This window comes from Hyla sarda, chromosome 2 (genome assembly GCF_029499605.1).
Source record: "Hyla sarda isolate aHylSar1 chromosome 2, aHylSar1.hap1, whole genome shotgun sequence".
NCBI lineage: Eukaryota > Metazoa > Chordata > Amphibia > Anura > Hylidae > Hyla > Hyla sarda.
This window is the reverse complement of record NC_079190.1, coordinates 500,690,270-500,703,554: the sequence shown is the minus strand read 5'-3', so window position 1 is coordinate 500,703,554 and position 13,285 is coordinate 500,690,270. Positions and strand designations below refer to the sequence as shown.

General features: G+C 43.4%; 2 protein-coding genes across 2 annotated transcripts in view; both read right to left on the bottom strand.

Moving 5' to 3' along the window:
* The window catches only part of LOC130357234 (oocyte zinc finger protein XlCOF7.1-like), a 72,680-nt gene extending 62,756 nt beyond the window's left edge, over positions 1–9,924 (bottom strand). Inside the window, 2 exon segments of the mRNA XM_056559839.1 lie at positions 5,708–6,652; positions 7,532–9,924. Of these exon segments, the coding sequence (XP_056415814.1) occupies positions 5,708–6,652; positions 7,532–7,622 (1,036 nt within the window). The 5' untranslated portion in view covers positions 7,623–9,924.
* LOC130357519 (uncharacterized) overlaps positions 9,221–13,285 on the bottom strand; it is a 43,245-nt gene continuing 39,180 nt past the window's right edge. The window contains exons 10-11 of the mRNA XM_056560216.1: positions 9,636–9,717; positions 9,221–9,381 (exon numbers count right to left, since the gene is read on the bottom strand). Coding sequence (XP_056416191.1) covers positions 9,221–9,381; positions 9,636–9,717 — 243 coding nt within the window. The remainder of the gene's footprint in view (positions 9,382–9,635; positions 9,718–13,285) is intronic.

The window sequence follows — 13,285 nt, the reverse complement described above, 5'->3', positions numbered from 1 at the left end:
CAACCTGCTGTGAGATGAGCCATGTCAACTTGTATATGGAAATCAGAGTGGGAATAGATATGGCGACCATCAGGGATATCCTGCAAGATCCTAATTGCTAAACGTACATGTTAATATATTGTCATACAGATCTGAGAGACCATGAGGGGCCTATGCACATTCATTTGTATGGAGCAACAGATGAAGGATGCTCCTTAGTGTACGCCCTCCCTGATAAGAAAGAAAGGGTCTCACCACAACAACCCCTCGGGTTAGGACCAAAAGACTATGATGTAGAAAAGCCCCTGACTCCCATGTCTGAAAAGGCTGGAGCCATTCCTAAACAAGCTGCCTGCCCTACTAGAGAACAGGGGATTACTCCTAAAACAGAGTCTTCCCCATCTCCAACATTACAGAAACAAGACAACCCTGTATTTAGTAGCACGTCTAAAAAGGAAGTAGTGATGTATCCGACATACTACAAAAGCTCTCAGAGGCCGTAGTGGCAGAAAACCACACCCATATATATTCTCCCTCCAGGAGAAGAGCCTTTTGAGGTTTGGAAGGATAATGCTATGCAATTGTTGGAGGAATGGTCTTGTACTGATACCATAAAGCAACAGCAGTTGGTGGAGAGTCTTTGTTTTCCAGCTACAGACATGATAAGACTGTGCAAGGGAGTGAAAGGACAAGCTACTGTGCACGACTATGTGCAAGTTTTACATGACACTTATGAAAAATCGGAAGATTTGGATGATCTGTTGGCCAAGTTCCCAACCACTAAGCAGAAGGAACATGAAAAAGCCACTACATATATCAACCGTTTACAGCTAACGCTGGGAAAATTATTGCATAAAGGAGTAGTCACCACCTCTGAGTTGGACGCTCGGCTATCTTAGCAAAATCAGAGAAGTGGTTTGACCAATAATCCAGTTATGATTCTACTGAGAGCCAAGTTGGATGATAAAGTTGTGCCCTATTCCACATTAATAAATACAGCCAGGAAATTGGAAGACCAGATGTGTCCGCCTCCTCTACGGAAAGAGAAAGAGCATACAGAACTGTCAGACCTTAGGAAGAAGATGGCTGAATTTGAGCTTTTATGAAAATCACCTCCAGAGAGAGCAGATCTTTCCCCCAGAAGTGAGGGGCAGCACAGAAAGACCCAGAGGAAGCTGTTTCCTGAGGATTCACCCCGCCGAGTGGACTGCTTTAAATGTGGAAAGTCAGGGCATTTTCAGCAGGAGTGCCCTGTGAATTCCATGGAGATAGATGTTGAGGTTCTGGCCACCGAGCTCGAGGAGACTCAAATGACCAGGTCTTACAAGTGAAGGAAGAATATGCCTACACAAAATCTATCCATAGGGGCCAAGATTGGGCCTAAATCCTTGATACATGTGCAAGTGGAAGGAATTTATGCTTCAGCATTGCTAGATACAGGGTCTCAAGTCCATGGAACCTACAGGAGAATTTCAGCTATGGGGCGTGGGGTCTCAAGCTCAACCTGTGGAGGGATGCAAAAAAGTGACAATAACTATTCCCCAGTTAAACACCGGGATGATTTGTCCTATGGAGCTGGAAGCTCTCATATGCTGTGCAGCCAAGAAAGTGTGTGCCCTAATAATCTTGGGTACTATTGCAAAGATATAGGATGTATTCAGGGCCTACCCAACAGAAGTGGGAGATGCTTCCTTAGCCCGACTGATGGTAGTAAGCCCTGTTCTGTCAGAGTGCCAACGACTAGCCCTTGAAACGAAGCCAGGGTCGTGCCACTATTCAGGGACAGAACCTGTATTTGTGAAGCCAGATGAGACCAAAACCTTACAAGCCATAGCCACAATGCACCATGAAATGTTGGGGGGAACTGGACAATATCTTATAGAGTCTCTATCTGAAGAGGTGAAAGGTGAAAGAGGAGGTGAAAGATTGGCGCAAAAATTGGTGTCGGAGCTTTCATGTGATAGTACAGAACTTAACCCCCATGGAAGTCCGGACTGATCGTCATCAGAAGATTGGTGTGATATACCTATTAGATCAAGTTTGTCCATCATGTCTGAGTGCAGAACAGAAGGATCATGTGAAAGCACTGGAAGATTTTCATTTGGAAGATTCTCCTCTACCACAACAGTGGAAAGACAGCCTTTGTTCTAAACTAGCTACTCAAGAGGGAGTTTTCTCCAGAGCAGAAATGGACGTGGGGTGTTCTAAGAGTGCCACCCATGCTATAAGACTTTCTGATCCTACTCCTTTCAGAGAAAGGTCCAGAAGAATACCCTCTCGAGATGTGGAAGATGTCCGGGACATATTCCAACAGATGGAAGGAGCTGGCATCATCCCCAGGAGTCCAGGAGTCCCTATGCTTCACCCATTGTGATAGTGAGGAAAAAGAATGGTGCAGTTCGGCTATGGTTGGACTATTGTACTCTGAACAGGAGGACTGTGCCTGATCAGTACACCTTGCCGCGGATAGAGGATCTGCTGAATGCCCTACTCTGGTGAGCATAATTTAATTGTAAACGCTGCCTACATCTCTAATGGTATTACACTAGGATCGCACTCCACTTGTCTTTTTTGTCTCTATAGTGCATTACCCAGTTGGATACACTCTGATCAAGGTAGAGACGTTGAGAGCAAGTTAATCAAGGAACTGTTGGACATGTTACACGTGCATAAGTCCAGAACCACACCTTATCATCCAGAGGGTGATGCACAGCCAGAACGGTTCAATGGGACCCTCCTAGAGTGCTAGGGACTCTCAAGTAAGTTGAGAAGCGATACTGGAGTAAGCATGTGGAAGCCATGGTCCACACATACAACTAGGCATGAATCTAAGATTTTCATATAAGGTTTTCACCCTATTTCCTAATGTTCGGAAGAGAAGCCCGATTATCGATAGAGGTCAGGTTGGGAGTGTCTGCTGATGGAACAGATTCAACCTCACACTTTCAATATGTGAGGAACCTCGAAAAAAAACCTTCATCGGGACTATGAGTTGGCAACCCAAGCTGCAGCAAAAATGGAAGAACGGAACAAAAGAAGGTATGATGCTAAGGTGAGAAATCGGGAGATTCGAGCAGGAGATAAAGTTCTTCTCTGGAATTTAGGAGTGCCTGGAAAACACAAACTGGCTGATAGATGGAAAGATACCCTGTTCGAAGTTGTCTAAACTGGATAGACTGCCAGTGTACAACATAAATGGCCCAGAGGGCCGAATAAAGGCTTGGAATAGAAATCATCTGCTTCCAGCTGTGTATGCTGATAAAGAGGAAGAGAGTAGAGTAGTGAGGAACTGGAGGAAAACATAACAGAGTCCTGTGAATGGGGCAGAGGAGACCGTGGGAACCCCCAAGTACAGAGGATCAGTGGTGGTCATCTCCTGCTGAGAAAACACAGCAATTGCCTCCTTTAACTCCTGTGGTTTCAGAAAGTCCTGGAACCCCTCCTGGGTCACGAAGTTCTCCAAGGTTGAACCCAGAAAGTCCCTGTTTTGTGCCTGGAACTCTCCTTAGAGACTCTAGTTTGAAGACAGGAGCCGAAGTTCCACATTTGAGGTCCCAAGACCACCTCCCACAGCGAAAACTGAGACACAGCACCAGAGTGCGGCAACCCCCTAGGGCCCTAGTTTATGATAATATAGGAGAGCTCAGTTATACACCACTGACACAGGCAGCATCTAAAATGAGCACTTTCCTACGTGCACTAGCTGAAGTAGTAAATGTTAGTCACTCTTTGCCCTAGATCAATAGCTAGCTAGGATGTTACTGTGCTAGTTGTACTGTATGTAGGATGTATATATGCTATACCTTTTCTTTTTTTTTTGTTAGCCTCCTGGCTAGGACTTGCCAGTAGAGGGCAAGTATTTTTCTAGGGGAAGCATGTGACATCAGTCTGCCATCTCATACTGTATGTTAGTGACATCAGTCCGCCATCTCGTGCTGTACCCTGGCTACTACTAGCAACACCAATCCACCATCACTCTACTTCCAGCCAGGCCTACACATACACAACCCATCCGCCCCAGAAAAGGGATATTTTTTTGTCTTTTCATACAAGAACTATTTCTTCTTCAGTCTTCAGTATTTTAGAATGCCAATTATTTTACTAATCCCAAAAAAGGGATAATTTTTAATATGTTTGGTAAAAGCAACTGTGTCTTCCCATGTCTATGTGTGCATATTTACACCAGCAGGCATCTACTGACAACCAGGGATACTTTATGCCACTTTATTTTGGAATGAAAAAGCTTAGAAAATGGGAGAGCGAAAAGTTACCATGGGTTACCGCATGTCACCATAACTGACCCTTAAAAACACTTTAAAACTACTTGAACACATTCCTAACAGTGTTAGACAGGGGTTTAGAGGTGTTCGGCAGTGTTATAAACGTGTTTAGAGGCTTATTCATTGCCGGCTCGAGTCAAACCGAGCCGAATTAAACCTGCAATATTCGAAAAGTTTGTCGAGTTTGGCAGCGACCAAACTCGAGGACTACAACTGGCATACACATGGTGGGGGTTAAAGTCCGATAACAACTAAAAGATGCAGTATTCAGGGAAAATCATTTATTAAATAATATAAGTGATTGACAGGTACTGCAGTGGTTGTAGAAACAACCTTCTAAAATGATGGGGGTCCCACACCAGATTTTTTTTCTCCTGGAGTCTCCACCAACCATTATGCGGTCGTGTCTACATGCACAGGGTTCACTGACTTTACAAATTTTTCCACAGGATTTCTCTGTTCTGTATAAAGAATAATGTCTGAATTCTCCAGATGCAAAAAGAATAGAAGAAACAAAGAGAAGTCTTCATACTTTATTCTCACATAGAAGAACTTTGGGATACAGTCCATTTAGTCCAAACCCAGTTGGATGTGGAAATAGCAGTAATGGTTTTCAGTATTGTAGCCGGGCATTTCTAGTGTCCCTATAATGGTGATCTCCCCCCTGATCTTCAGATTGGGGGGTGGAAGGACACAAGTCCCTGCTGGGCAGTACAGTTACTGAGGCGAGCATGTGACGTCCAGCGGGTTTCCTACACACATCCAATGGAATTAATAGGACTCGTGCACAGATTGGTCATCTCCATGTCCTATCTGACCATCAGACAGGAGAAGAACATTCCAGAGACACTATAACTTAGAAGACGTCCTGACACATCAGGTCCTACAATGTGCACCGGACACATTTCCTACATTCTGAACATTCTAATGACTTCTCTCCTCAGTCAGCTCTCACATCTTCCACAACACCAGATTTCCCACATAGAGGGGGAGATTTATCAAAACCTGTCCAGTGGAAAAGTTGCCCATAGCAACCAATCAGATCACTTCTTTCATTTTGCAGAGGTCTTGTAAAAAAAAAAAAAAAAAAAATGAAAGAAGCGAGCTGATGGGCAACTTTTCCTCTGGACAGGTTTTGATAAATCTCCCCCAGAGTGTATATCCTGAGGTGATGAACACAATTTCATTTTGGACTAAGAAATTTTCCACATTTTGAACTTGAAAATGGCTTCTCCCCTGTGTATGTGCTCCAATATATAACAAGGTTTGCTACTAATACATTTTCCACATTCTGGGCATAGATATGGCTTCTCCTTCATGTGTGTTCTTATATGATTAGATTTGTTGTCAAAATATTGCCATATACTGTATAGGACAAAGAATTCTCTCCTGTGTAAATTCCTAGATGTCTCTCAAGACTTGTTTTATTAGTAAATCACTTCACAAACTTCATGAAAATGGTTTATCTCCTGTGTGAATTCTCTGATGTTGAACAGCATATGATTTCCGGGAAAAACATTTTCCACATTCTAAGCATGAAAATGGCTTCTCTCCTGTGTGCGTCATCTGGTGTCTCACAAGTTTTGATTTCTCATTGAATGATTTTCCACATTCTGAACATGAAAATGGCTTCTCTCCTGAGTGAATTTTCTGATGTTGAATAGCATGTGCTCTCTGCCGAAAACATTTCCCACATTCCAAGCATGAAAATGGCTTATCTCCTGTGTGAGTTCTTAGATGGTCCACAAGATTTGCTTTATGAGTAAAACACTTTGCACATTCCGTACATGAAAAGGACTTCTGTCCTGTGTGAATTCTCTGATGTTGAACAGCATGAGATTTCCGCCAAAAACATTTGCCACATTCTGAACATGAAAATGGCTTCTCTCCTGTGTGAGTTGTCTGATGTATAATAAGTGCTGATTTATCACTAAATGATTTTCCACATTCTAAACATGAAAATGGCTTCTCTCCTGTGTGAGTTCTCTGATGTTTAATAAGTGTTGAATTTTCGTTAAATGATTTTCCACATTCTGAACATGAAAATGGCTTCTCTCCTGTGTGAATTCTCTGATGAACAACAAGTGTTGATTTTTCATGATAGGATTTTCCACATTCTGAACATGAAAATGGCTTCTCACCTGTGTGAATTCTCTGATGTATAACAAGTTTTGATTTCTCATTAAATAATTTTCCACATTCTGAACATGAAAATGGCTTCTCTCCTGTGTGAATTCTCTGATGTTGAACAGCATGTAATTTCCGCCTAAAACATTTGCCACATTCTGGACATGAAAATGGCTTCTCTCCTGTGTGAGTTTTCATATGTTGCACAAGATTTGATTTATGAGTAAAACACTGCACACATTCCGGACATGAAAATTTCTTCTTTCCTGTGTGAGATCAATGTTAAAATGAATACAATGAGTAAAACACAATACAGTCAACACATGTAGATAACAGGATCACTTTTGTTTTATATACACACAGAAAGTATGAAGTGAAGCCATGTGTAAATAACATGTAGTCATCCATATACAGATAATAATCTACTAAAATATTTTTATTAAAGAGGAGATGTGACCAGATAGAAACAATTATATCTGATTATATCTGTGGTTCTATTATGTTTCTACATATTCCTGCAAAACCCAGGAGGTTTATACTATCAGGATCTGCTCAGTGTATTAACCCATTTTGTGCCACATTGTACCAGAACCAATTAATATAATGGAAATAAGATCAGCAGGTATCTATACAATATACATCTCCACCACTGGAAATCAGGTAGAAATATCTTAAAGGGGTTATCCAGGAAAAAACTTATATATATATATATATATATATATATATATATATATATATATATATATATATATATATGTATATATATCTCAAATGGCTCCAGAAAGTTAAACAGATTTGTAAATTACTTCTATTAAAAAATCTTAATCCTTTCAGTACTTATGAGCTTCTGAAGTTAAGGTTGTTCTTTTCTGTCTAAGTGCTCTCTGATGACACCTGTCTCGGGAACTGCCCAGTTTAGAAGCAAATCCCCATAGCAAACCTCTTCTAAACTGGGTGGTTCCCGAGACAGGTGTCATCAGAGAGCACTTAGACAGAAAAGAACAACCTTAACTTCAGAAGCTCATAAGTACTGAAAGGATTAAGATTTTTTAATAGAAGTAATTTTCAAATCTCAATCTACAAGGAACCTCAGTCTGCAATTTATAATGACAGAATAAAACATAAGATGTATGAAAGGCTCTTACCATTCTCTGATATGGGGTTTTCTAGTCCGCTCATTGTTCCTCCAGAACTTTCCTGCAAAGATTCCATATTATAGACCTGAGGAAAAAACATAAAGGAACCTTAGTTTATCTTCTATCCAGGTGAGTGTTACATCCCCCCTAGAAGGTATGAACCAATCTGCACAAGGATCTCCTCAAGTGGTGATCACATAGGATCTACAATCATCCTAGTGTATTACACATCAGCAGTTATGTATATGTTATTATGTCCCATGAAGTGATGGGAATCTATCCTAAAGAGGACAGCTGTGCTCACTAACATTATTCAGTAACATCACAGCTTTTACAGTAAAGAATCCTTTTATCACCGCTGGAGATGTTCCTCCATTAGACGTCTCTTGTCAAGACTTAATGAATGTCATCATTTTGTATCTTTCCTCATAGCTGAGGCTGCACTAATGTTCTGTAAAGCAGAAAGATTATGGCCAATGACTCCTTCAGTACATGACAGTATTCTGGAGCCTTAGTAGCAGCTGACTGGCATTGTGCTGTTATTTACTCCATCATCTACAGGGGAGAACTTTACATTTATCCAGGATGAATCTTTATTGCCAAGTGCACAGAGGACGACATTTACCACAATCTTTTATGGACCCTGAAACAATTATATTCATCTATAGGGGATTTGTAAATATCTCAGCTTCATCTACCTGTTGTTCCAGTGGGATATCCTCCTCTTCCTTTTTGCAATCCTGGGGATTTAAAAATATAATAATAATAATATAAAAGGGATATGTGGTGTCCCGGTACCGTATCCTATCCGTACCTTCGTGTGTGGGTCCCCTTAGCCAGAGTCCCTAGGACGTCGGGGTCCCCATTGTCTAGTTCACCCCTAGTCACCTCTCATCCAGATAGTTATTGTACTAATAGCTTACTTAGGAAGCATGTAAATATTATGTAAATGCCCTATAAATAGTTAATTACCTGTCCATAGCGTAGCAGGACCTGCGGGTCACGTGGTTAAGTGAACTCTATGGTATTTCTGCTTTAGGACCTTTGGAGGTCCTTGTGACGTAGTCAATCCCATCACTCATTGTAACAGTGAATGACGGATGTTCGGACCAATCAGATTAGCCCCGCCCCTGCCCATATAAGGGAGCGGCGGCCATCTTCTCACTCTCTTGGACTCTTGTTCCTGTGCAAGCAAGCAAGAAGCATCTGCGCTGCTGAGATCAGTGAGTCTAGGCCTGAACCTTGCGGCGACGGCCGATAACTTCTAAATTCTGAGTGTATCAATCCCCACGCACTCTGCAGGATCACCGGACCTTATCTATCCGCTAAATCCAGACGGATCTGCAATAATTACCCTAAATTCAGAGACTTTAATTTATTTCAAGGTCCGCAACAATTTTCAGTCATTGAGCTATATAAAGACTGTATTCCTGAGACTGTCATTGTTCATTGGATGTACCAAAAGCAAGTAAAGTTACCCAAGTTCAAGTTCAAGTACATTGTGGACCTTCAGTCATTTCATTACATGCACCTGTCGTTTCTGGAAGGGCGGCGAAAGGCTGGAGGATTACCTCAGCATACTGGCCCTCAGCCTGGCGTCACGAACTATAGGGTTAACATTAACCCCTCATACACCGAAACAATACCCCCACTACCAACACCCCCCAAGGGCTACCACAGATGTAAATATGTTCTATTCTAGATGCGGCTGAAGTCCTGGACTAATGTTCTGTGAAGAGAAAGATCATGTCCAACATCTACCTGATGGTCCAGTGGGATATCCTCCTCTTCCTCTTTACAATCCTGGGGATATAGAGGACGGGGACATCTCTCTGGGGGATTTATACTACTGGATCCATCTATAGGAAATAAACACAGTGACTGAATCCATTGTTATATGTGATGATCAGATGATGGGGGAATCTAGGAGATCCACAAACCTGCTCTCTCCTCTTACCTGGTGATGTGAGGGACTGGTGATCCTCCATCATGACCTGATCCTTGTACTGATCCTTGTGTACCTGATGGTCCAGTGGGATATCCTCCTCTTCCTCTTTACAGTCCGGGGGATATGGAGGACGGGGACATCTCTCTGGTGGATTTATACTCTCACCATTCTCTGACACTGATCGGGGTTCCTCCAGTTCTCTCTTCATTCCTCCAGAACTTTCCTGCATGGATCCAACATTAAGAAACTGAGGAGGAGGAGAAGAAGGAGAAGAAGAAGGTATGAACTAGGGAAGATCTTCTCATGTGGTGGAATATTTTACACATCAAAACCGGGGCCCAAAAACTGATCTGTATATTCTAGATAAAAAATATGGGGAGATTTATCAAAACCTGAGCAGAGGAAGAGCGGTGCAGTGGCCATAACAACCAGATTACTGCTTTCATTTTTAAAGAGACCTGTGAGAAATTAACCCCTAAAGGACGCAGGGTTTTTCCGTTTTTGCATTTTCATTTTTCCTCATCACCTTCTAAAAATCATAACGCTATCAATCTTGCAGATAAAATTGCACATGATGACTTATTTGTTGCGCCACCAATTCTACTTTGCTATGACAGTCATTTTACCAAAAAATCCACGGCAAAACTGGAAAAAAATTAATTGTGCAACAAAATTGAAGAAAAAATGCCATTTTGTAACTTTTGGGGGCTTACGTTTCTAAGCAGTGCATATTTTGGTAAAAATGACACCTTACCTTTATTCTGTAGGTCCATACGATTAAAATGATGCCCTACTTATATAGGTTTGATTTTGTCGCACTTCTGAAAAAAATCAGAACTACATGCAGGAAAATTTATATGTTTAAAATTATCATCTTCTGACCCCTATAACTTTTTTATTTTTCTGCGTACGGGCTGGTATGAGGGCTCATTTTTTGTGCCATGTTCTGAAGTTTTTATCGGTACCATTTTTGCATTGATCAGACTTTTTGATCGCTTTTTACTTATTTTTTTATGATATAAAAAGTGACCAAAAACATGCTATTTTGGACTTTGGAATTTTTTTGCGCATACGCCATTGACCGTGTGGTTTAATTAACAATATATTTTTATAGTTCGGACATTTCCGCACGCGGCCGTACCACATATGTTTATTTTTATTTACACAGGTTTTTTTTATGGGAAAAGGGGGGTGATTCTAACTTTTATTAGGGGATGGGTTAAATGACCTTTGACTAGCAGCCGGGACCGACCGGGTGTGATGCGGGGTCACGGCGTGACCCCGTTTTAAACACCGGGATCGGGCATAGGGCGTACAGGTACGCCCTACGTCCTTAAGAGGTTAAAGAAGCAATCTGATGGGCAACTGCACCTCTCTTCCTCTACACAGGTTTTGATAAATCTCCCCCAGTGAGGGCAGCAAAGAGGACATCAATCCCGCTGAGAGCCCCTGCACCTGAGCCTGCTGGCCAGGTAAATAGAACAACAGAGTGAGAAGGGAAGGGGAAAAATGAAGTGGCACAAGAGGGTAATAGAGGGGGGAGGATTTGACATAGGGTGAATAAAGTGGAAATAAACTGGCAAAAGGGAGGATAACATGGCACAGGGGGATAAGAGGGGAAAGAAAAGGCACAGGGGGAATGATATGGCACAGGGGGGTGGTAAACATGCAGTGATGAATTTGCACAGAGGGTAATAAAGGGGAATAAAATGGCACAGGAAGGATCAAGGGAAATTATTTGTTAAAGGGGAAATAAAGTGACACGGGAGGGGGGGGGTAAGCGATGATGTGGCCGGCAAACAGCAGTTTTCTGATTCTGTACTGGCTGCTGCAGGGGGGGAGGGGGTGGGTGCAGCGGGGGCCAGGGCCCCTTACTGGGGTATTGGCTTAAATGGCAGCCCCGTGTACAAGGTAGGGTCTTGTAGGGTTGGCACAGAAGCCAGGTTGTCCCCTGTCGGGAATGTGCCCACATCTACTATTGGGAGTGTCCCCTATTTGGAGGATGCAAATGCATTAAAAGGAGTACTCCACTGTTGAGGGTTTTCCATGTATATTGTGCCTTGCAGCGAGTTGTGCCTACCTGCACATTTTAGATGGTCTATTGTCTTTGTAGCTCTTCTTTTGTGACCTCTTTGTTGCTGGCCGGAAGTTTGGGATTCTGGTGACTGGCGATTCCTCTAGCTTGCTTCATGTCGGCCATGTTCTGAGCGCCACCTCACTTACTCAGCTGTGACTATTTCTGCTGCACCTCCTGCCAGCTGCAGCTCTGCCCTGCCCCTCATGAATATGGTAATCACATTCTTCATTGGTTGTGGCGGTCATTGGCTAATGATCATCCAATAGCTGTTCAGAATGGATTCCGCAGCACCTATCTTCTTACTCCCGGCGGGGGTTTTTAAGCTACTACTGTGTTAACCCTAAATGTATGCCCCCATGTCTATTTATAATAATTTATTGGCCCCAGTGTGCATAAGTTTATTCCACCCCTCCCTTGTCCATATGCCTCTTGTCCATATCCCCCCAGTGGTCTTATTCCCCGGCTGCCTGCTTCTCCTCATCTTCTAGGAGCACGGCAGCAGCGGGGACATGTTGGGCGGCAGCTGCGGCGGAGAATGAATGAGGCCGACACGCGGGACATATTGGCTTCATTCATTCTCCGCCGTAGCTGCTGGCCGACATGTCCCCACTGCTGCCCTGCTCCTAGCAATCAGAGCAGTACCCGACCAAGATGCGCATCGGAGAATACACAGGTCTCGGTGGTGCACTCTGATTGCTAGGAGCGGGGACATGTCGACCACGGGCGGAGAATGAATGAAGCCCATATGTCCCGCATGTCGGCTTCATTCATTCATTCTCTGCTGCAGCCGCTGCTGCCCTGCTCCTGCTGAGGAGCAGCAGGCAGCCAGGGAATAAGACCACTGGGGGGATATGGACACGGGGGGGCGGATATGGACACTGGGGTGGGATATGGACACTGGGGGGAGGGGGAATAAATTTATGCACACTGGGTTCAATAAATTATTATAAATATGCACGGGGGCATACATTTAGGGTTAATACAGTAGTAGTTGTAAGCTGGGAGCCCTGAATGGCTCCTCGGTACCGGCCATTCAGGGCTGCCAGTGGGGGATTTAAAAACGAAAATTTACACAGTATATACATCAGAGTAGCGCAGAATGCCACCCGCTCCCCTGCTTTATAAATTGCATTGGGTGTCAGAAGTGAGACCCAGGGCGATCAATCCCTATCCCCTGTACTACTACCCCCAACATGGAACAGACTCTGCTCCATGATGAAGGTAGTAGTACAAACACTAATGTAGCCTCCCCAGCCGACGGCAGACTACATCAGCCGGGGAACTACTACTCCCATCATGGAAACCAGCCTTTTCCATGATGGGAGTAGTAGTAGTCCCTCAGCACTGCAGGAGTCTGCTTAGAAGTAAGTCAGTTGCTAAGGACGCTGCACAGCAGGGAACAGACATGCGCACAAGTAAGACGAGACCGTATATACTTGAGTATAAGCCGACCCGAATATAAGCCGAGGCCCCTAATTTTACCCCAAAAACCCAGGAAAAGTTATTGACTCGACTATAAGCCTAGGGTGGGAAATAAATCATCCCCCCATGTAATCATCCAGACCCCCGTGATCATCCAGATCCCCATCATCATCACTGCCTGTCAATCCCTTCATCAATGGTCTTCAACCTGCGGACCTCCAGATGTTGCAAAACTACAACTCCCAGCATGCCTGGACAGCCCCTTTTGTTTTGTACTCCCCTCCCCTCGGCGGGAAGTTAGGGTGAGCTGGTCTGG